This window comes from Sceloporus occidentalis, unplaced genomic scaffold (assembly GCF_023333645.1).
Source record: "Sceloporus occidentalis isolate IW3139 unplaced genomic scaffold, rSceOcc1.0.p SCAF_4, whole genome shotgun sequence".
NCBI lineage: Eukaryota > Metazoa > Chordata > Lepidosauria > Squamata > Phrynosomatidae > Sceloporus > Sceloporus occidentalis.
This window is the reverse complement of record NW_028316984.1, coordinates 109570534-109595968: the sequence shown is the minus strand read 5'-3', so window position 1 is coordinate 109595968 and position 25435 is coordinate 109570534. Positions and strand designations below refer to the sequence as shown.

The window sequence follows — 25435 nt, the reverse complement described above, 5'->3', positions numbered from 1 at the left end:
GCGCAGGCGCAGTGAAACCCATTTGTATGTATTCGCAGATGACCACTCGAAGAAATACCGTTACAGGTAAGCAACCTGTCCTTGTCCATTATGAATCTTGAACTCAAGCCCCCACCACCACTACCTCATTTGGCTCTGAGTATGACTAGTATTAACAGTGAACTGGCCAAGGTCACATTGGTTTTAACATAGATTGGTTGACCCCATGTGGAAACAAAGTGCAAGTTTTCAGTCCAGTGATCAGTAAGATATTACAAGAATCACTCTGAAGGGAAAAGCTAAGGCTACTACCGTGGTGCAGAATTAATGCATTTTCACATTACTTTAATTGTCATGGATTCATCCTATTGAATCCTGGGATTTGTAGTTTGTTGTGGCACCAGAGCAATCTGACAGAGAAGGCTAGATATCTCGCAGAACTAAAAATCTACATTGCATTAAGCCATGGCAGTTAAAGAGGTATTAAGCCACATTAATTCTACAGTTTAGATGCAGCCTAAGTGGACCTATTTCCAGGTTTTAAGAGGGTAAGGACTCAGAATACAGTGAAGTTAACCTTGTGCTAAGAATCCTTCTACCAGAGAGGAGGTTATAACAATAAAATTCTGTCAGCAACCGTGAGTGTTATATTCAAATCAGTGTGGTCCACAGCAGTTCATCTGTTCATTTCTCACTATAAGAAGTGTGTGTGCATGTATATGCTGGAGAGAGAGAAAGAGGGAGAGTTCACATGTGCCCATGATTCATACAAAACTGAATGGATGGATCCAGGCAGTGGCGTCCCCACTCCTGGTATCACATGATGCAGGGAGACCAATGCCATGGAAGACAACAACCAAAAGGATGTGCTTCTCCCTCTTCTTCATCTTGGTAGCAGGGATGTCCTCATAAGGAGGCCTCCACTATTGTGGCAAAGCCAGAAGAAGGGAGTTTGGCCCTCTCCACCACAGCAGCAAAGCTGGGAGAGGTGTGCTTGGGCCATTCCTTCACTGCCACTTCAGATGCCTCCTCATGAGTAGGCCTCCACTGTCACTGCAAAGCCAAGAGGGGCACAATGGGAGGAGAATCCAACCAGGTGTCACCCCTCTTCTGGGATAGCACATGCTGTGGACCGCACTCCCTGCACTCCCCTAGTGATGTCACTGGATCCAGGGTGGCATGCTATTCTAGGTAAACTTTTTCTTTCAAAGCAGATCCTTTCAAATTGCTCTTAAAGATGTACCTGGAACTACAACGTTATCAGAAGGATATTACCTTTGAGGGAATGAGGGAATGAGGGAATTTGAGGGAACTGATATGGGAAAGAGCTACATGGTAAAATGGGGGACAGAAATAGGTTTTCAAGTGGTAGAAGTCCATTGAGATCTGCATACCTAGCCTGTCTCATAACTAGGGATGCAAAAACCTCTCATATAGCTATAGCTGCATCCTGAGAAATTGCAGAAGTACAAAACGTGCTCCCTAAATGGCACATACTATGTTTCCACAGAATGTTGCCATGGCAATTAAAGTGGAGTCATAGTGCTATAACTGTGGCATAAAAGGGCCCCTGAATTTGCACTGGATTGTAAGACTGTTTTCCCCTTTCCTTTTATTTCCACATGGAGATCAGAGCAAATTTATCTGTATATTTTCTTTCCAAAATGGATGCATCTTTGTGTGGAGCACACCATGGAATTCCAGAAGAAAGTCTGTCTGTGTTTTATTGACTACAGCAAAGCCATTCACTGCATGGTTCACAAAAAAACTATGGCTTGCACTTAGAAGAATGGGGGCCACAACATCTGATTGTCCTGATGCTTACCTTGTACTCAGGACAAGAGACTATCATCAGGACAGAATGCAGAGAAAACAAATGGTTCCCAGTTGGCAAAGGGGTCGGGCAAGGCTGCATACTATCACCCTACTTATTTAAACTGTATGCAGAAATATCGCACACAGAGCAGGTTTAGTCTCAGAGGCAGGAGGGTGAAGATAGGAGGAAGCAACATTAACAATGTAAGATATGCAGACAACATAATACCACTAGCACAAAGAAACAAAGACTTGGAGCAATTAATGTAGAAAGTCAAGGAGGACAGTACCGAGGGTGGATTAATATTTAACATTAAACATAACTACAAGAATTCATTCTAGATAGTGGGGTTGTCAACATGGGCCAAAAGGCCCAGCTCCCCTCCCCCCACAGCCAAACATTCTCTAGTTCAGATGGTGCAGGCCAAAAACCGTGGGGCAGCTTTGGGCCTATCCTGCCAGATCAGATGCAGATCTGGAAGATCAGGCCCAATTCTGAGGTAGCCAGCTTTTACCCTAGGGTAAAATACCCCTGGATTTCTGCTGAGTTTCCTAGAAACTCCACTGCAAAACCTGGCTGTTTATATCACACACACTCGCACACCACACTCCTTACCTTGGCAGTCATCACTTTCACTCAGAACCCATTTCTCCCATCACCACATATTGATATGAAAATAGGGCACCTAGCTACACCCACATGGCCAGGAGCCCTGTTTCCAATGTGGCAATGGGGGGGGGGGGGTCTGAGTGAAAGCAATTGTGTGGCAAAGTAAGGCATACTCACTGATCATGGGTCAGTGTGGGGATGGCTGTGTGAATACCCCCCTGTTCCTATGCAGACCCAGGGACCAAACTGAGTGAGCACTGGGGCCAGGATAACACAGCTCAGCCCATGCTTTCCTGGCCCACCTGATCAGCTGCAACAAGGAAATTAAAACAGTCAAAGAATTCCCATACTTTGATTCAAATATTGATCAGAATGGAGACTGCAGTCAAGAAATCAAAAGAGGACAAGGATTAGGAAAAACTGAGCAAGATGATATGGTGTAAAGACATAACTTTGAACACTAAAATGAAGGTTGTCCAAGCCATTGTATTCCCTATCACTATGTATAGATGTGAGAGCTGGACAGTGAAAAAAGCTAATAGGAAGAAAATCAATTCATTTGAGATGTAATGCTGGAGAAAAGTACTGAGAGCATGATGGACAGCCAAGAGGACAAAGAACAGATCAAACTTGAAATCTCTTTGGAAGCCAAGATGACTAAATTGAACCTGTCATATTTTGGCCACATCATGATGGAAAATTAATCCTTAGAAAAGACAATGATGCTAGGAAATGTGGAAGGCAGTAGAAAGAGAGGAAGACCACATACCAGATGGATAGACTCGACCAGGGAGGACATGGGCCTGGGCCTGCAGGACCTGAGCAGATGGGTTCAAGGCAGGGGGTCTTGGAGATGTCTCATCTACGATCACTATGAGTTGAAGTTGACTTGAGTGTGATTAACAACTACAAACAATTTCCCCCTTTTATACATTTTTTCTATTGACTTCATTTTTTGAATGCATTCCTTTTTAGTCTGGCACACATTTCAGATGTATTCCTGGTTTTCATGCACATTTTTTGCCTACTAAACTCAATCATATGCTTCAAAAATTATACCATTTTGTAAGGGGAGATTTTTTACCCCTCTTCCCAGTCTCAGACAGTGTGAAATGGTTATTTCTGTGAGGAAATGCAAACCTAACTAGCTCTCTTTCTATCCCTCATCACAGTCCATTTATCTTTGAGTAATGCTATCTAAACAGACTAGATAGAGCCATAAAGCATTTTGGCAAAAATAAATAAATAAATAAATAAATAAATAAAAATTACTTGATGAAAATCTAGATAATAACTGAATTAAATGAAACTTAGGCCAAAGACAGGCAGCCCTGATCTGGCCATTTCCCAGTGCAAAAAGAAGTGGTAGAAAGCTGTTTCTTTTTGCACATGGGAAAGGGTGCCTTTGCCACTGCAGTGGTGTTTTTCACCATTTCTTTGGTGTGTAGCATCTAAACTCCACGATGCTGAAATGCTGTCTGCCATCTGGTTGAATGGGCAGCGTGATGCTGGCTTGGGCATGGAGTCAGGGCATGCGGTGTATGGCGTACCCCGTGCCACGCTGAAGCCGACTCTTTTTGCTGGTCTGTACTGGCACTTAGGCTGCATCTGCACTGCAGAAATTATCCAATTTGATGCCACTTTAACTGCATGGCTGAGTGCTATGGAATCCTAGGAATTATGGTTTGGGGACACTGTCAGGAGCTCTGGTGCCACAACAAACTACAATTTCCAGAATTCCATAGCACTGAGCCATGGCAATTAAAGTGGTGTCAAACTGGAGTATTTTGGCAGAGAGGATGCAGTTCTTTTGCCAGACAAATAGGTGTATGAAATGGTTGGAGAACAGATAGGGTTGCCATAACTGTCAAGCTCCAAACCGGGACAAATGTAAAAAAAAGTAGGTCAAATATAGGACAAAATTTAGCCCCAAATGTAGGACATATTTTTAGAATGGAGGACATGCGAACAACTAATTTTTTTTTAAAAAAGCATTAATATAAACACACGTTTCTTAGGCATGCTCAAAATGGAGGACATTTTGGCATTATTTCTAGACAGTTGGCAGAAATGTACTTCCCTTTCTGGCCAAGCCCCCCCCCCCCCCCCCAATTCCAAAACACACACACAACAGCACATTTTGGCATTTAACATGGCTTATATTTAACATGACATCTTGCATATTTCAGACGTTGGAAAGTCACACTGCCCCAGCTTCAGAAAGAATGAGCGCATGCCTCAGAAGCTGACTGATATCAATATCACCTTCATCATCATCACTAACCTTGTTAAAACAAGATAGCCTTGTTAGCTTTACAAGCACCCAAAACACACAGAAAAGGCCCTTTGGAAAGTCACACTGTCTTGCCTTCAGAAAGAGTGAGCACATGCCTCTGAAGCTGACTGATATCAACATCATCATCATCATCATCATCACCACTATCTTTATTAAAACAAGGCAACCTTGTTAGCATTAAAAGCACCAAAAATACATAAAAAATACACTTGGGAAAATTACATATTGGAAAAAATACACTTTAAAAAATACACTTTAAAAATACACTTAACAAAAATAAATACTGGAAAAAATACACTTTAAAAATACACTTAACCAAAATACATATTGGAAAAAATACACTTTAAAAAATACACAAAAGTACACTTAACAATAATACATATTGGAAAAAATACACTTTAAAATTACACAGAAATACACTTAACAAAAATACTTATTGGAAAAAATGCACTTTAAAAAATACACAAAAATACACTTAACAAAAATAAATACTGTAAATGGGCACCCACCTCCTCATCATCATCATCTTCATCCTCCTCCTCCTCAGCGCCAAAAAAGGGAAAAGGAAATGGCCTTTTCCTTTCCCTTCTGGCTGCAGCCCAGCCCACGTGGGGACCAAACAGAGGAGGAGCTCCTCCTCTGGGTCTGGCTGGCGAATGGGGGTAGACTGGGGCTGGAACAGCCCAGCCCCCTGCCAGCACTCACAGGCTCCGGCCTGCAGAAGGGGCGGGCTGTTCAGCCCCAGCCTTAGAGGAGGAACTCCTCCTCATTAGCTCTGCGCACAGCCCTGCAAGGGCGCGCGCAGGGCCAGCGGAAGCACTGGCGTGCAGCCAGCAAAGGCTGCATTGCTGGTGGCGGCTGTGTGAGCAGCCCTGCACGAGCGATCGCATGCGAGCAGTCCCCGTGTAAGCACCCGTGCACAAGGGTTGCAGGAGCGCCTGCGCGCGGTGCAAGAACTGCAGCAGGTGTGGCCGCCATAGCCGCCCACGGCCCGCAGCAGCAACTGACCCGGGGCAAACCCGGGTCAGTTGTCAAACTGGGATGACCCCGCCTAGTTGAAAACTGGGAATGTCCCACCCCCAAGTGGGATATGGCAACCCTAAGAACAGAGAATAGCTTTTTCAGTTAGTAGAAACATTTTGAGCCCTGTGTAAAGCAAGGGAGAGATGTTGGATTCATTTTAGGAAAGATGGGTTTAAAAATTTGTGTTAGCCAGATAGGGCTAAAACACACTGCAGAAATAATCCAGTTTGATATCACTTTAACTGCCCTGGCTCAATGCTGGGGAATTCTGGGAACTGTAGTTTTGCAAGACATTTAACCTTCTCTCTTAGAGAGCTCTAGTGTCACAACAAACTACAGTTCCCAGAATTTCTTAGCACTGAATCAGGGCAGTTAAAGCAGTCTCAAACTGGATTATTTCTGCAGTATATTTTGACCAATATCATCCTTCTCTATATGATTTATATCCCAAGATGAATGAGATACCCATGTCAATGCTTTTTGTATACTTAAGACCTGTCAGACTTACAAATAATAGTGTAGAGATCATGACCATTTTTGCCTAGTTGTCAGGTAATAAGGAAAGGATTAAATATTGTTAAACTTTATGATAGTGCTATAAAACACACTGGAAAGTACAGCCATTTTTCTTGAGTTGCTTGCATTCTTGTACAAGCTCACTTCATAAATATGAACATTTCTGAGTACTAGTACTGACTTAACAAGAATTATTCACTTTGGGTTTTTTGTCATCCAGAGATGGGATTTTTGCCAGAGCTTTTGACACTAATGGAGACAGCACTAACCCCTGAAGAACAACCTACAGCAAACTGTAACTATAAATTCCTGAGAGGCCAGAAAGCTTTTCCTCCCATCCACATGGCCTGGTTTTTAAAAATGAAAAGTGCATGTCACAACTGCTGTTTATTATGCAACAGCTGTGAAACTATTAAATGAAACAAAACCGTATTCACTTTGGACTGTGGAAAAACTTGGAACATTTGTCATCATGAGACTGGAAACATGTCCCTAACATGGTCCTGGCTGGCTGGCTCCTATGATTATTTACCAAATTATCTTGCTCATGCTGTGTTATGGTAATTTTCTCATGCTGAGCATTTGGGAGAATTACTGGTTAAAAAGACTTAGTCCTGTCATTTCTTAATTTCCAGGCAGTGCTTGAAAAGAGAGAGCTGAATCTAGAACATGTAGTTCTTATGTTCTGAAGGAACAATTCTATGTGCTCCCCCCACCCCAGAATAAAATCTGTCTAAAAGTGCTGGCTTTGTTAGATTTCTATGGATTTTTTAAAAAAAGCTTTAAATATAGCTCAAGCTTTCTCTTTGAAAGCTTTAATATTACTGGTTATAAATAAGACACCAGCACTTACACTTGCTGTTTTATTTTTTTCTCATTCTAAGTTACAAAGTATTATTTACTATCATGCCATTCAAAGTGTACTTTAATATCACTGTAATTGTTAAAGCTCATTCTTACCACTATCCAGAATGCCCTTAAAAAAATCTCACTTCAGACTTTGAAATAACAAGGTATAGCCTGAAATGTAGCTGAATTATTTATTGGAAGGCATACATGACAGCTTGAGGTGTAATTTCAGTTTATATTCTTGACATTCTCCTCAGTAGTTTATTGAATGGGGCTGAAATAGGCATTTAGCTGCAAAACAACCTGTTGCCACCTTAAAGATTCAGTACTCCACATACTGATTTTAGGAATAAGGTACAGTGTGAAGAGTAGTCTTTACAGAGGGGGCAGTTTCATAGTATCCAGGAACCAAATGAAAGCCCCTCCTCCCAAACTGCACCTCCACAATCACAGCACACTGTCATAGTTCAGCAGTACAGTGGTGGATAAAACAAGCACCCACTTTAAAATAATGTTAATGTTTCCTGCATGTCTTATTTTTCCCCCCGCACAAACAAAATGTGTGTGGTGCAGAGATGAAAAGATGGCTCAACATTTGTTTTGTCATAGCATATATACAAACAAACAATCAAACAAACAGAGGTGTCTCGACACATTGACATCAAGAACATGGCTGATTGTGGTTGTTGTTAATTGGTAATTTTGCACTTTTTGTGAAAATGCATTCCTGCAAAAAACTGGTGTTATGTAACCATTCCAGCATTTGATGCAGAAAACAGTATAATGTGCAAAAAAAGGCTTTCCATACTAATTTGTGCACGCACACACATGCAGTGTCCCCCCCCCCCCCAAGAAAAAACCCTTTAATGTGTGAAAAATAATCAAAACTGAACACTCACATCATTTTGCTCAGCAGGGAGAAATCATTTGCAGTTATTTGTTGTTGCATGCTGGAATAAAATAAGTCAAGATTTACATTGTTATTGTGTTTTCATCATCACTGTTGAACACTTCAAAATTTATTTACAAAAATGGTTTGGGGGATAAGTGCTGCCTATGGAGCCATGTACTGCCCATCTTTATGTAGAGGCATGAAAATGTACAGTGGTACCTTGGTGTTCACTGGGGTTGATTCCAAAACCTCCTGTGGATATCAAAATTCATGGATGGCTAAGTCCCATTAAATACAATGGCATAGTAAAATAGTGTCCCTTATATAAAATGGCAAAATCAAGGTTTGCATTTTAGAAAATATTTTTATTTGAATATTTTCAATCTACGGATGGCTGAATCTGTGGATAAAGAATCCGTGGATACAAAGGGCTGATTGTATGACATTTCATTGTGGTTATGGTTAAATCCTTTTTTTAAAATAATTTTTTCAAATTTTTTTTAATAACAAATTTTACAACACAACATATCCATCTTTTAGCATACATAACACAACATAACATAACACAACAACATAACCTACTCCCCACCCCACCCACCCAAACTCCCCTCCAACATGTAAATTAAAACCTATGACTTCCATCCTCTTTGCGTAGTATGTTACTTCTCGTATTTCTTGTACACAATCTATTTATCTCACCTCTTATTTTATCATCTTCTTCACTATTAACTATACTTACATCTTATTCTTCCTATTTGTTTCTTGACCCCTTATTTCCTTCTCCATTACGAATGCTATACTTATTCAATAGATATTCAAATAAAAATACCCTCGAAGCAAATGCAACCTACAATCAAGTTAAGTACCACAAGCTCCCCTATTGCTTCCTCATATATTCAAACACTAAATCCCATTCTTGGTTAATTTTTCCCGAGATATTCCCTATAGATTTCTCTCTCATTATTTGAGTTAATTTATCCATTTCTATTATTTCCATTAGCTTCAATACCCATTCCTTTTTCTTCAGAATATCCTTTGATTTCTATTTTTGTGCTAATAGCATTCTTGCTATTGCTACCATATAAAAAAGTTGTTTTCCATATTTTGTTTCTATTTCATTATCAAATATACTCAGTAGGAAGCTTTCTGGTTTTAATTCTAACTTAATATGTAAAATTTCACTAATTAAGTCTCTAATTTGTTTCCATTTTTTTTACCTTTTTGCAGTTCCAGCAACAGTGTATGAATGTCCCTGTTACCTCTTCACATTTCCAACATTTGTTGTTTTTATTTTTATAGATTTTTGCTAATCTTTCTGGGGTTAGGTACCAGTGATAGAACATTTTAAACCAGTTTTCTTTTATATTTTGTGATGCTGTGTATCTCAACCCTTTTATCCAAACATGTTCCCACTTCTCTAAGTGTATATTATAACCAAGAGAGCTAGCCCACTTTACCATCGTGTCCTTAATGGTTTCATTTTCCATATCCAATTGTAGTAATTTTCTATAGATTTTCCCAATTAATTTTTCTTGATCGTTGATTAATAGTGTTTCTAACTCTGTTTTGTTTTCTTCCTCATCATATTCTTTTATATCTTTCATCACTCTTTCATAGATCCTCCTATAGGCAAACCATCCTGCATCAAAACCTATTTTCTCCAATTCCACTTGGGTCTTTATAATTATTTTGCCCGACTTTTCCTTAGTTAATTCCCTATAGGTAAACCATTTCCCCCTCCTTATCATTTCTTTCCTATAGATGGCTTCATGAGGTGATAACCACATTGGGAGTTTGTGAATAATGTTTCTTTTATATTTATTCCATACTTTAAATAGATTCTTTCTCACACAGTGATTATTAATTAGGTGGTTGGCTTTTTCTTTATCATAGGCTAGATAAGCGTGAAAACCAAAACTCAATTCTTCTCCCTCTAATTCTAACATCCTTCTCTCTTCTAATTTCAACCAATCTTTTATCCATACTAAACTACATGCATCGGAATATAATTGTAAATTTGGTAAAGACATCCTCCCTCTCTCTTGGGCATCCTGCAAAAGTTTTAATATAATCCTTGGTCTCTTATTCTGCCATATAAAACATGATATGTCTCTTTCCCAAATTTTGAATGGTTTGTTTGAATTTATTATAGGAATTATTTGAAATTAAAAAAAGAATTTTCGGTAATATCGACATTTTTATTGCTGCTATTCTACCTAATAAGGATAATTGTAATTTTTTTCCAATTCATTAAGTCTTTTTTAATCTCTGACCATAATCTTAAATCCTAATATACCTAATATACCTAAGAGAAGCTGGATTCTATTGAACTCAGTGGAATTTACTTTCAACATCAATTAGTAAAAATGATATGCTTAGGATCAAGTCTTATTCTTTGTTATTATAATAAATGTCATGAATTTATTTGCCTCCCCCTTCCTTCCTCAGCATTTTAAAGGATCTCCATGATTCATGACCCAGTTACCTGGAGTGAAGTTGATTTAGTAGGCCACTGAAATAGGCCATTATTATTATTGCCATTTTATATAGGAGAACAAAATTTAAGAAAGAAGCCCTTTTTACATACCTGGGAAATATGTCTCAGCATTTCACAGCTGAAAACTGGGACACATGAGGTTTAGCAACATTAGAATGTGATCAAAAGGTAGTGGTCAGACAAAAAAATTGCAGAAGGTATAGGAACATACAAAATTATTTTGTATAAATAATAAATATAGCCTGGAACCGACATATTGATTTTAGGAAAATTTGAAAGAAGGGAAAAAAACAAATCAACAAATGTAATACTGTTGTGCATGTGCAAGTGTACTCACAGCATGATTAACAATAAATATTATATGATGTAATATGCTGTAATCAAAATCAGACCAGCTATCAGACCAGCTAGAAACTACAGCTTTCTCACAATTCCACTATATGAATTCTTCCCAGTGCACATGATAGAACAGACCAAACCCCAGGTTCCCCATAATGTGACCTGAACATGGTTACCTGTAGAAGAAGAAAAAAGATGTCTCCAAGTTAGTGGGCAGTAAAATCTCTCCTAATTCTCAACCTCTACAAGCTGCAGTTTCCTTCCTATAGCATTGTGCAGCCCTGTCATACACAGAGGATTTGTAAATAAAAAGAAAGGTGGTGCAGAAAGAGAACCAGTAAAACTAAGCTTTAAAATATAATGTATATAGAAGTTGTAAAAATAATAATAAAAAAATAACTGTAGGGAGAGGAAAACAATTAAACCAGCAATATTGATCTTATTGATAGGAATATTAGAGGTGGGGTCATTCACACATTGTTGTTTTTAGCACGACTATGCCAATAATCTCACTAATGAATTCTGGGTTTGTTGTTCACACTATGAAACCACATCTATGCGTATCTCTGTGGGTTTAGTTACACACACGTGTCAGTATTCAAATAAACATGGAGTCAAAGATGTGAATGTATTCGAAGCACATTCAAGACATGCAGTTTTATCCCAGGTTATCCTGGGTCTATTCACATTGGTTATTCACACACCCAAGAATGCAAATCTCTTAGAAAAACTCAGCATCAATTATCCCAGGTTAAGTGCATTTTTGGTAGGCTCTCCAAAACTTATCTGGATGCCTTTAAAATGCATGTGAACAACAAAGATTCTACCCAGATTCTACCTGGATTATTTTCACCGTCCAAAGACATTAAGAAAGTACCTGATACACAGTTCCAGGAGTGTTGTTATTCAAAAGGGATCTTCTCAAGAATGAACCTGTCCCAACTGGCAGGACTCTCTCCCTGATTTTTTCAAATCTAGATTTTTTTCAAATGTTGGTGAGGGTGCAGCAGTTTGCTTTTCACAGAGCCTACTGTGAAGGGGAATTTCCCCTCCTTCCTGCTGGCTTGAGTGCAAATTTCTTTTGCATATTGACCTCAATTAGCAGCATATGAGGTAAGCTGAGCATGAAGGGGGGGAATAATAAGAAGAAGAGAGAGAAACTAGGGCATTTTAAAAGCTGCTGAGAAAGTCGGAGAACACAGGATTAAGCAGCTACAACCCTGCCACAGCAGGATAGGTGGATCTTATGGTGGGATCACATGCAAGGAATTCATGGGTTGCCAGGCTCATAGGTCATGCTCTTAGCAGTACAATACTTTGCTGATGTTATCTGCATGTTATGAGGCACGTAGGAGCCATAATATCTCCACAAAAAGGTTAAAACAGTGATAAACACAAAAGCTATATAGTCCAGAGCACCCTACAAGTCTTAATACTTTCTAGCTATGATAAAGATGGGATCATTTATTCCTTAAGAAGATAGAGAACATCTTAAGATGTGTTCATTTGTTTCTGAAATGTATCATAAACTAGCATATGTACAGTAATCCTTTTCTTTGTTTTATATATGTGATTTCCTCAGTGATGTTTTGATAATGGACTTTCATTTCATTTGTGATCTCTTTGAACTTGCTCATTCTTCCTCCTTTTCTCATGCTGCCTTTTGTCAATTCTGTGTTTTACTTTCTGCTGTTTCTGTTTGCATTTCTTTGCTTTGGATGTCCATCATTTCTGGTTGTCCCCTATTGTTTATGCCAATATGCTTATTCTAATTTTTCTGCTTGCCTTCTTCTTAAATAACTCTTTCTGATTCCTCACCCTAATAAAGGAGGGAATATCCTTCATTTTCATTCCCATTTATTTCTCATGTGCATTTTCAATTTTGTGAGCAGGCCTCCTTTATACTAAAACTTTGTGGCCCAGTTTGAGACTGAGTGGAACGGGCCTGCAGGGACAGCAAGACAGCTGCTGAACACTAATAGCACTAGTTCAGTCTGTAACTGCTGACCAAGCACAAGGTGTAAGCAACAAAAGTAACATGAGGCTGAACTTCTCAACCACCTCCAAAGTACTGTAAAGCACAAGCAGGCAGGAAAACAGCAAGGTGACCTGGATCTCTCAACCAGAGCCTAGAAAAGTTGCTTTTTGGACTACAACTACTAGAAAACCCCTTTCAAAGTGGTCACAGTGACCATGTTAACTGCCAACACTTATTATCCCAAAGTGTCATGTTTCCAAGCTGTGCTCTATAGTGGTCACCCACATTCTTGGGGCAAATCTGTTGGTTAATATATTTGTTGCCTCACTGACGTTCTTCTTTTTTAAACACCATTTTGTACTTAGATTGCCAAGGGATACCAGGTGCTGTAGGGTATATTTTATAGGAAGGCATTGGGAAACCACCTCTCAGTACTCTTTGTCTAAGAAAACCCTATGAAATGCAGGGGGTTAACATAAATTGACAGGTGGCTTGAAGCCATGCAATAGCACACACTGAATCTTATTGGTAGTCTGAACTACCTACTGGGTCATTTTTTAAATGGCAAGCCAGACGTTCCCACTGATATAACAGCTCAGCACCAGTTGGAACTAGTATTTAGTTTTAGGGCATAGTCATTTCTATGTCTCCCAGATTGAGCACAGATACAGACGTATCTGTGCAGCTGAAAAGCCATACATTTATATACTTGTGATATGTTCCATGACAGGAAAAAATGTGTTGAACATGTTCACAGTTCAAATCCCACTGGGTACATTTCTAAAATACACAAAAAAGCACTTTAGTCAGTGCATGTATGCATTCACTAGTGTCCCGTTTAAATGAACACATAGAAAAATACATTTTTTTCCATTTAGGGAAAAAAACCTCTGTGTGAAGTAGACTTTATATTCCATAGTTCAACTTAATTAGAATTCACCTTTGTTTCAACAACATTACATTAATACTACTTCTCAATTCCTCCTTTCCATCATCTATTCTTCCCTTCTCCCACTTCTCCTCCTCTATTCCCATCTTACTTAGTACATCTGCTCTTATCTCTCTCTTCCGCTGAATGCCCTTCTTTGTCATTTATCAAATTATTTGCAAGAATACTCTTGAAATACTCTAATGGGTAATATGTAAATGGGACTGTTGTCTATAGAAACTAACACCAATTCAGCCACTTTCCAAGGTGTGTTTTAAAAGATGGCTTATAAAATGAGCCAACAATGTCTATTTTCAGTAGAAAAGTTTTACTTCTACAGAGGCAAAAATCTCTTATACCTTGTGCCATAGTGCTTAATAGATTCTTTATGCTTTTCAATAAAGGACGAGCCAACCACTGGTCTGCAATCATTGGTGGATCTCATTCAAAGAATTATGTGCTTTGGGAATATGGAGGGTATGCAAGTGAAGGAGTTAAGCAAGTTGCAGAGCTGGGATCACCTGTAAAAATGGAAGAAGAAATTCGGCAACAGGTAATTGCAATTTAATCAATTAAAATAAAGAAAAGCCCATGCCTTGTTCAAACATACCTGCAAGTAGGTGAAAGCATTTAATTGAGATAGATTTGAAAGACCTTGAAGTTATTTTGATTCTTGATCTCTGTTCTAGCAAACCTTAACAAAGTAGTTAAAGTTTTCCTGGTTAATGATTTTGAGATTTAGCCTGGTAATTGAACATTCACTAAAGGCCACATTTGATTCATTCTCTTCCTAATGAAACACTGAGCCAGATACTTTGATTGTAAATGACTTGGGACTGTTTAGGACTTTGCTGCACAGCTTCCTTAGCATTCATTTTTTTGAAATCAATGGGAATTTAATGTGCAGGTGGTGTACAGCATCTGTAAATGATCAACTTTCTGAGATCAATGGAGACATACTGTGTAAATGTGCCACAGCATCTGCAAAATATGCAGGGAGAAATTACAATGGCATATGAATTACCAAACAACTCCCTCCTGGGTTGGAGTGAAGTCAGATTTCTGAGTGGAAATAAAAGTGGGATGTTCGATTGGATGTAAGAGTTCTAGGAATAGATGTCAAATATGGATAGGCTTATAGTGGATAAACCTGATTCTTAAAAAAAATAGATACTTCAGTCTTAAACTCTTGAATAATTTTCCTCATTCAATGTTAGATACAGTAGAATGGTTGTATGCGGAAACAAAGTACATGCTTTATATGGTATTACAGCCAAAATAGTCATATTTGTCAGAGAAATTGGAAAGTGTGGCAACTGTTGGCTGAGTTCTTGGTAGACCAAGAAGGGGATTTATACTGATGGTGTTTGGACTGGACTGTATTGGATTACCTGAAGTTGTGGACATTGAAGATGTTGACAAGATGCTTCATTCAGTCCGTTCAAAAAAAGTTGGGCAAGTGGTGGGGCTTGTATTTAAAATTTAATGCATGATTTCTTAAAGGAAATATCAGCCTCCGTCTCAGAGCTTGGAAAAGTTACTTCTTAGAATATTATTCCCAGGCCTAAATTCAGTTGCTATTCTCAACTAGAACAGACTTATTGAATCAATGGAACTGGTACAAATGTGGTCATACTGGCTATGAAATTTCAGAAGTTGTCTCTCCCCCTGCCCCCCAAAATATCTTGATTTCAAAAAGGCTTTTGACAGGGTTCCCCATGACATTCTTGCAAACAAGCTAGTGAAATGTGGGCTAGACAATGTAACTGTTACATGGATTTGTAATTGGTTGACCGGCCAAACCCAAAGGGTGCTCAATAGTGACTCCTTTTCATCCTGGAGAGAAGTGGCCAGGGTCCCACAGGAGTCTGTCCTGGGTCCAGTGCTATTCAACATCTTTATCAATGACTTGGATGACAAAATTGGGGGCATACTTATCAAATTTGCAGATGACACCAAATTAGGAGGAGTAGCTAATACCCCTGAGGACAGGATCAAACTTCAGAATGACCTTAATAGATTAGAAAGCTGGGCCAAAGCTAACAAAATGAATTTCAACACAGATAAATGTAAGGTACTGCACTTAGGGTGGAAAAATGAAATGCGCAGATATAGGATGGGGAAACCTGGCTGAATGAGACTACATGTGAAAGGGATCTAGGAGTCCAAGTAAACCACAAATTGAACATGAGTCAACAGTGCGATGCAGCAGATAACAAGTCCAATGCGATTTTAGGGTGCATCAATAGACGTATAGTGTCTAGATCAAGGGAAGTAATAGTGCCACTCTATTCTGCTCTGGTCAGGCCCCACCTGGAATATTGTGTCCAGTTCTGGGCACCACAATTTAAAAAGGATGTTGAGAAACTGGAGCGTGTCCAAAGGAGGACGACAAAAATGGTGAAGGGTCTGGAAAACATGCCCTATGAGGAACAACTTAGGGAGTTGGAGATGTTTAGTCTGGAGAAGAGAAGGTTAAGAGGTGATATGATAGCTCTGTTTGAATACTTGAAGGGATGTCATATTGAGGAGGAGCTAGCTTGTTTTCTTCTGCTCCAGAGACTAGGACCCGGAGCAATGGATGCAAGCTACAGGAAAAGAGATTCCACCTCAACATTAGGAAGAACATCCTGACAGTAAGGGCTGTCTAACAGTGAAACACACTCTCTTGGAGTGTAGTGGAATCTCTCTCCTTGGAGGTCTTTAAACAGAGGCTGGATGGCCATCTGTCGGGGATGCTTTGATTTAGATTTCCTGCATGGCAGGGGGTTGGACTGGATGACCCTTGCGATCTCTTCCAATTCTATGAATCTATGAAAAATAAAAACCTTGGGAGTTACAGGGTTTTCTTTTAAAACTTTTCTAGGCTCTTCTCAGTTTCATCTAGTTTGAAAGGAAAACCAATATGAATAAAAATGCTATTGAATGATTAATTCTGGCCTGTTTCAATGAGCTTGGCTCCTCTCATTATTTTAAATCCATGTATTCCGTTTGAGAAGGACACAGACTGTGTCTCTTTTAAGATTATTCTGCACCAAATACACTGAGGAATCTTGTATATTTTTGTTTGTACTTGGCCTTGCTATACAGTGATTGTGTATTGTTTATATACCAAACTTCGTGTTTTTCCTTGTCCATAGTAATCAAACGTGGAACCAGGAAAATGCAATGATGATATTCATATCTTCCCAACCTCTAGTGGTGCTCATTGTTATTGTTGTTTTTGTTAACTTTATTTATACTCCTTTTCTCTTTGGGACAAGGATTCAAGAAGACTTATACATTAAAGTGCAATATAGCTAAAGTATACAAATGGCAAACATCCAAATGGAATTGAACTACAGTTTAAAAACAACTTAAAACAAACAGTTAAACTGTTTTTGCAACTTAAAATACACAGATAGAAAGCAGGAATCAATATTTTTACAAAATTGATTAAGTTGTTAATGTTGTTGTGGTTGATTGTGGCAAGTAGACTTTCTTATGAAAGTTAGATTCAGGACCCTTTCACACTGCACAGTTAAAATGCTATGATCCCACTTTAACTGCCATAACAACATCCTATGGAATCCTGAGATTTACAGTTTAGGAGAAGATATTTAGATTTCTCACCCAGAGAGCTTTAGTAGCTCACCGAATTGAGGACCCTGGGATTCCATAGAATGCAGCCATGGCAGTGAAATCATGGTGATATAATTACATTGTGTGAAATGGTCTTCATAACCAGTGTGTGACTCATGTTTGGGAAAATCCCTTATCTCACATCTAGCTTGTTTAGGCCTAATGGAAATTATATGTTTATCTCCTCATCACTGTGGTAAATAACAGGAAGCATATTTGGGGTGACTCTTTCAACTCAAAGTGTGGTAGGGAAGAGATCACACAATTAGGTTTATGCTATATGAGCCAAGAGTGCAAAATTCTATTGACCAAAGGTTTTGTTATGAACAATGTCCCCTTTTCTGGATAATATGACCAATATCCCCCATGTGTAAGAAGCCTGCCTTCAGGAATGGCTTTCTTTTGCATTTTTATGACAGAAGTAAAGGAAGACATCAAGAAAATTATTCACTGTGCTGTAGGAAAAAATAAAATAAAAATGAAGGCTGCGGAATCAGCAACATAAAATGGCAGAACAGGGAAATGCAAATGGCAATTGAAGGCACTGCTTGACCTCCCCTGGGCTAAATTCTAATATTTGACATGTCTATGTGGCTCTCGTTATCTTCAAGAAGGGTTCTGTCTGTGATTCAAGCAACAGAGGTTTTTTATCCAGGAGTATTCCCTCAGGCGGTACTAGGGTTTTGTGCTAAATGTGTCCTGAGCTAATACTTTCCGGCATGAATTTAAATGGGGATTTCGTTTTCATATATCCAATGTGAAATAAATGAATAATTGAAATGTCCTGGTCTCAACCAACTGTGCTTTGCTAAGCAAGAACTGTTTGTGTATGCCCAGAAGGTAATGTTTGCCCATTAGCGTGAGATACTGTTCTTCTAGTGTGACTTCTTTCCTTTGCTACAGATGCATAATGGGTGCCACTAAGGCCATAACTAGAAAATACAAGACTACAGTATGTAAATCTCATGGTAGTGTTGGGTCTCCCATCCTTCACCCCTCCCTTGTGTATCTCTGTAGTCCTTCATAGGGCTTTTTCAGCCATCTGGAGAAGCTTATTAGAGAACATGGCAAGCTGCAGCGATAGGGAAAGTGTCTCTCAGAAGCACCTAGGTAGATCCTAGCCACAAAGAATATATGGCTCCATCCATATGTAGTTCTGGATCTTTCCCCTTTGCCATGTTTCTCTCTCACGTCTGCCCTCTGCTTCAGCATCTTTCACCTGTTCTTCACCTTTTTGCTCTCCCTTTTCTTCATCCTGTTCCTTCATCAATGCCTTCCTCCCTTGCTTCCTGTATTCTGCAAATAGTTTCTCTCACTCTTCCTTCTAGTGTTACCAAACTGGAGAGAGGTCCTAATCTTTAATAGTTGTGTAGAAGAGGGAATTTCATCCAGTGTTGCTTGTTACATGGTTGTGTGATGAGCAATGATTAAAGGTACAGGAGCCCTCACCAGTTTAAACGCTGCCAACTCTACTCCCTTTCCTCCTTCCCCCATCTCATGCTGCAGCATCTCTCTTCCCTCAAATCACTCATCCCCTGCTGCACCTCTCACCCTCTCTTCTTTCCCCTCACTACTTGCTAAACTATTTTCTGCTTTTTAAAAAAGTAGTGACTACATTCAGCAAGTGTAACTTGAAATACAGAGTGTGTAAGCAGAGACCCAAGTGAAGGCACTGGTGCCCCTTGAAATCCTTGAAAACAACAACAACAATTGACAAACAGCATAATTTAAAACACATCAGTTTAAAACACACATTAAGCTAAAAACACAAATAAGATATACACATACTAAAATAATACACATTTATTATCCATCATCCATCTGGATAAGCCTGCCAGAAGAGATGGTCTTTGGTATGGAAAGAAGGTGAAGGGGGAAAGTGGTATAAGGAAACCTGGTGAGGAAAGATGAGAGAAGGTAGCAATAATGGGGAGTGGTTGTTCTTTTCCAAACATCTCTTTTTGGAGGTAGGAACAGTCTCCAAGGTTGCCACCTTTTTGTGTTACACTAGAGTGCATATAAATATTAGGCCAAAATGCAGCAAGAATTTGAGTATTAGGGGAAAAATACTCCTCCTCACCAAAAATCCATTCATATTTTTGCACTGCTAATTTTTTAAAAATAACTATCAAATGGATGGAAGCAGAAATGGGAGAGAACAAACTCACTACTGGAAAAATGGAAAACTAGGAAAATTGTATTTCAGAGATACTCCTCTCTTTAATCAAAAGGGATTTAGTTCTCTCCTAATTCAAAGGAAACCACAGTCAAAGACTGTTTTTTTCAGAGTTTACAAAAACAAAATCCAAGTAGGTTTTCCAGAAAGTGAAGCTACTATAAAGCCAGATGAATCTAAACATACAGTATATTCAACATAGGGGCAAAACAGACAGGCAGGAAGGCCAGAATCTGCTCCCAGCCTGATCACATTGGAATCACGGCAAATACACATTGTGGCCCCAAGGGCACCTCCTGCTACAGTCCCAAATGGACAGTGGAAAGGAGTGGAAAAGAGCCTTTCCTTTTGAGTTGCTTTTGGGCCACTTTAGGTGCCCCGACGTAGTGCTGGGTGGTTTCCAGGGGCATGCGGCATCTAACAACAACAACAACTATTATTATTATTATTATTATTATTATTATTATATCCCACCTCTCCCTACGGATCGAGGCAGGTTACAATGAAAATTAAATACACAATACAACAATCAACAACATTACCCAATTCCTCCAACCTTCCAATCCTCCACCCTCAACATAATAATCAAAACAAATTAGTCAATAGAAATAATTTAAAACAATTTAAAAATAGTGAATAGGAGCAAGATGACTTGGGGTGGAAGGGGTGATTCTTTTTAGTGGGATGTCAGTCTGGGAAGGCCTGCCAGAAGAGATCTGTCTTGATCACCTTTTTAAAGGCATCAAGAGAGGTGATATGATGGATCTCCTCCAGCAGGCCATTCCAAATTTTTGGAGTGGCAGCTGAGAAGGTCCTCTGGGAAGTCACAGCCAACCTGGTCTTCTTTGGCTACAATAAGTTATTCCCAGAGGATCTGAATGTGCATGGTGGATTGTATGGAAAGAGGGGTTCTCGCAAGTAGGCTGGACCCAAGCCATGTAGGGCTTTAAAGGTAATAACCAACACCTTGTACTGTGCACAGAAGCTAATTGGCAGCCAGTGGAGGGATTTTAAAATAGGTGTTAAATGGTCAAATCTGGATTTACCAGTAACCAATCTGGCTGCCATATTTTGGACCAGTAGAAGCTTCTGCACTTGGCACAAGGGTAACCCCATGTAAAGCGTACTGCAGAAATTGAGATGAGAGGTTACCAGCGTGTGTACAACCATTTCTAGGGCCCCAGCTCCAGGTAGGATCGCAACTGACGTATCAACCAAAGTTGATAGCAGACAGTCCTGACAATTGCATCTATCTGTGATGACAACTGAAGTGATGAGTCCAGGAGTGCCCTCAAGCTGCGAACATAGTCCTTTAGGGGAAGTGTGACCCCGTCCAGAACTGGTTGACATATCTCCATACCTGGATTAGAAGTCCCCATGGCAAGTACCTCCATCTTATTAGGATTCAGTTTAAGTCTGTTTTTCCTGATCCAGTCCATTACCGCCTTAAGACATTCATTCAGAGGAGAGATGCCTTCCTTAATCACTGCAGCAGTCCGAGACATGGAGAAGCAGATCTGGGTCATCAGCGTACTGATAACACCCTGCCCCATGTCTCTGGATCATCTTACCTAGCGGCTTCATGTAAATATTAAATAGCATAGGAGACAGAATGGCATACTGAGGGACACCAGATTTTAGCTCTCTTTTGGAAGAGCAACTGCCTCCCAGCATCACCATCTGGAATCTGCCTGAGAGATAGGAACAGAACCACTGCAATGCAATGCCCCCAATTCCCAACTCTCCCAAGCGGCCAGAAGCCACCTCTGTCTGCCTGTTTGTTTCGGGCCATTGTTTGTCTCTAAATTGTGATAAATTCAGATGTTTTTAATTGTTGAAAACTTTTGTTTCATTTTTTTACACCAGGGTCTTGTGAATCCTCTGGATATTGTCTTCTAGTACAGACCACAGTGCATTGCTTCTTGGAGTTAATTTGAAATATGAACTCAACAGGAAGCAGTGAGCTGGGATCTCCCTAGCTGCCTGAAATTCATCAGTGGATACATCCCAATATTTTTATCTTCCTTGAACCTCACTTCTCATTTAAAGAAAATGTAAATATTTGGAGGCTTTTGTCAGAGGTAAATAAGCTTTCCCCAATCAGAATCCTGCCAATAGTTTGTACTGCAACTTCATTTTATCCAAGGAAATATGGTGGGGATTGGTTAGGAATCATAGCAGATAAAATCCCATACTTCTGGAGGGTGCTAGATTGGTGGAGACTAAGGGCTAGTCTACACAATTAAAATACTCCTTATTCCAGTCAATAGGATGTGATCCAGACAATCACAGTTCTCAGGAGTTGGGACTCTCCCCCCAAAAAAACCTCTTAAACATCACAGAAAAGAGATTCATGATTTGTACTAGTGTATCTGTGGAAATCTGCAGAAATGCACATTATCACATGTGTGGCATTGCATGGAAATGGATGACTCCACATGGATTTGTATGGCTGCACATTTTCAGGAAAAGGAGAGTGAATAGATGTGGATAGATGTGAATTTGTGTAGGAAATAGAAGAAAATTTACTATCTATGTGAATGTGCAAAGATCTACAGCAATTTGCATAATATTCTTACATATAGACTAGCCCTAATTTATATCATCTAGCAAAGCCAGACTACTGGAATTTTATTAATATAACCACTGCTTAAGACATTCTGCTCATATGCTTTAGATAACAATCAATATCTAAACAGAAAAGTAGGTCAATACCAGCTCCAGAGATCTAACTATATCTCCTAGTTAGATGTTTGAAATTTTCCTTTTGAACATCTATAGCTGAAGAAAAAGTTCAGGAACATAAAAGGTCACACCTAGCACTTTTAATCTTACTTATTCTTTGTGTGGCTTGACAGTTCAGGAGACTAAAATACAGACATCTATAACCTTAATCCATTTACTTTTTTAAAAGGAGGGTGGACAGTTCTTGGGAAAAACTATAGTTGACTTAGCAATAACTGTCCTCACTTTAGTTTTCTATGATGGAAAGTTTCAAGAGGGAGGGGGAGTGATAGTAAAGAAAAGGCAAGTGAAACACTTTTTTTAGGCAAGTGAAACACTTTTTTTTATCTATCACAGTAAAATATATATTAAATTTTGAATAAGAAAGATGGTATCAAAGTAATGGCATTAGAAGTGTTTCACTTTCATCTCTAAGTCCACTCTTTACAGTTGAAATAATTAATGATTTCTGTAGATCATTCCAGTCAGAGAAGACTGATAATTTAAAAATCATTATATTTAAACTTTATATTTGTCACTTTTTTGTTTTAAAATTGTGTGAATTTCTGCACAGCAGACATGATAACAGTTTTCAGCATTTCTTTTGTAAATTAACTGATTCACAAAGAAATCCATATAAAAATGTTGACCTCTACCTCTGTGATCTCTCCAATGGCTTACGTGATAACTACTAAAAATATTAAAGTTTATTTGTTAGTAAAATAATGAAAAATGGCAAAAGACCTCTCCCTGCTGAGGTCTGTTTTTACTAATATGTCACAACTATACTAAAATCATGCACCATATATGCAAATGATGTAGTTTCTTATTGTGAGCTTCCTTTGTATTAATGATTGTTGTGGTGGTTGCATGCTTTCAATTAATTCCTTTCTTATAGTAACCCTAAGGTGAACCTCACTCTCAGAAGATGGCAATGGCAACCCCTCTCTGATGAAACTTGCCAAGAAAACCCTATAATAGAGTCACCTTGGGGTTATCATCAGTACATCCATAAATCAGATACAACTTGAAAACACAACAACAACCAACGTGAAACTATCATGAGATTTTCTTGGCAAGATTTATTCAGATGAGGTTTGACATTGTCTTCCTCTAAATCCAAAATGTGTAACTTACCCAATCTGTAGATTTCCATGGCTGAGTGGCAATTTGAACCTTGGTCTCCTGGATGTCTTGGTCCAACACTGCCTTGGGTTTTATGCTTGGAGAAAGGTTGAATATAAATTAAACAAAAAACATAAACACTCAAACCACTGCACCACACTGGCTGTACTGATGATACTGTTGTTCAAAATTCATAAAAAAAGAGTCTGTTTTCAAAGTGTTTACCTGACCTCCAGTGTGTTTAACTGGGGAAGAACACATTCCTGCAAGGCAGCATGCATCCGATGGCACAACAACTCCACGTCTGGTACTTGTACTTGTCCTTTCCCAGTAACTGGCATAGTTGTTCTGAAGGAAGAGTTCTACTTCGTGTGTTGTTTGACTCCCAGAAGCCCCAGCTTGAATAAATAACAATTTAATAAATAAATTATAAATAAATTTTATTTATATTTTCCCGCCTCTCCCAGGTGGATCGAGGCAGGATTACAACCCAATAAAATATACAAGACACAATAATAATTTTCAATAAAAATTAACTAATAATTCGTTAAAACCAGTTCTATCAAAAAGCTAGAGTGGAATGGAAATATACAGATTCAAGGAAGGAAGGAACAGTATTTCTTATATGAGGTCAGGTGAATTAGCTCGTCGGAAGAGATCCGTCTTAACTGCCTTCCTAAAAGCATCAAAGGAGGTAATAAGAGAGGTCTCTTCCGGCAGGCTGTTGAGCAGCTGCAATAAAGGTTCTTTGGGAAGTTGAAACTAATCTACTTGTTTGTAATTTTAGTTGGTTCTTCCCAGTTATTCAGAAAGAGTGGGGCAGATTATTTAGGGAGAGGCATTCCTTTAAGTAACTTGGGGCCAAGCCATGTAGGGATTTAAAGATAATAACCAACACCTTATACTGTGCCTGGAAGCTAATAGGCAGCCAGTGGAGAGATTTTAACACAGGTGTTATGTGGTCAAACCTTGATGTACCAGTGACCACTCTGGTCTACTACAGGTGGCTCTAGGAGTAACAATATCTGCAGCTCACCCAGACCTAAGCTGAGAACCTCTACTTTGTAGGTTACAGGGGGGGGGGGGGTAGTTGTGTTGGCCATTTAGTAAATTCAAACAAAAATCGACCAAACAGTGATACCTTTATTGGCCAACTGAAATGCACAATATACTTGTTGCAAGCTTTCGAAGCTCCACTGGCTTCTTCATCAGGTAAAATGTTGCATAGCAAACAGGAGAAAAAATAGAGATGTTCGTAAGATGCCTACATTTTGTTATTTCTGTCCTTAGTTAAGATGCTTTGTAGGTTGTTTTAAAAAATCACTTCAGTGAGGCAAGTTGAGGCCTAAAATCAACACTGCAGGTTAGAGCCTAAATATAACATAAAGCTAATGGCTTTAAGCTATGGGCTTTCTTCCCCTCCTGTTGAGGGTACATTGGAAGTGGCTCCTGAGAGGAAATGGGAAATGTCCACCTCCTGCTTTCTCTAAGAGAATCAATTTTGTTAATGGAGCAATCCTACTGGATCCTTGCCTAAATCTGTGAAATATGTACTTAGCTCTGTTTGAAAGCCCAAAAATATTTTCATGATATCTTATTTTCTGCTCATAGAAAATCCAGATGAAATGTAACAACTAAAATACAAGCTTGCTGTAGAGAGTAGCACAGAGTGAGCAAGACCTTTAAATCAGGGTGCTTGTGCTTTGCTTTGCAGCATTAACATGCTGGAACAGAGTTTGGAGAAGTTATTTGTTGGACTGCAAGCCCCCAAATACCCCATCTGTAAGTCTTAGTGCTGTAGTCCAAAAAAGTAATTTTAACAGGATCTCCACTGAAGGGGTACTAATGCTGCAGGTAAACCCTGAACTTGATCTGAGATTTTTAAATACATGACATCATGTTAAAATAGGGCCTGAGTTACATGTTTACGGGAATGTATTCAAGTTGTTGAGTCCAAGTCTGAAGTTTTGACCTTCAAGTTTCAAGTCTATGAGCCAATTTTAACACATTTCTTACAGGGGAACAGCAAATGTGTTAAGGCTTGAGATGGTGGTTGAGGCTAGGCTT

The 25435-nt window shown here is 39.1% G+C and overlaps 1 protein-coding gene across 1 annotated transcript in view; it reads left to right on the top strand.

The window, feature by feature from the left end:
* Positions 1-25435, top strand: part of LOC149314495 (spondin-1) — a 437456-nt gene that overhangs the window by 141257 nt on the left and 270764 nt on the right. The window contains exon 6 of the mRNA XM_089521249.1: positions 14127-14275. Within this exon, the coding sequence (XP_089377375.1) occupies positions 14127-14275 (149 nt within the window). The remainder of the gene's footprint in view (positions 1-14126; positions 14276-25435) is intronic.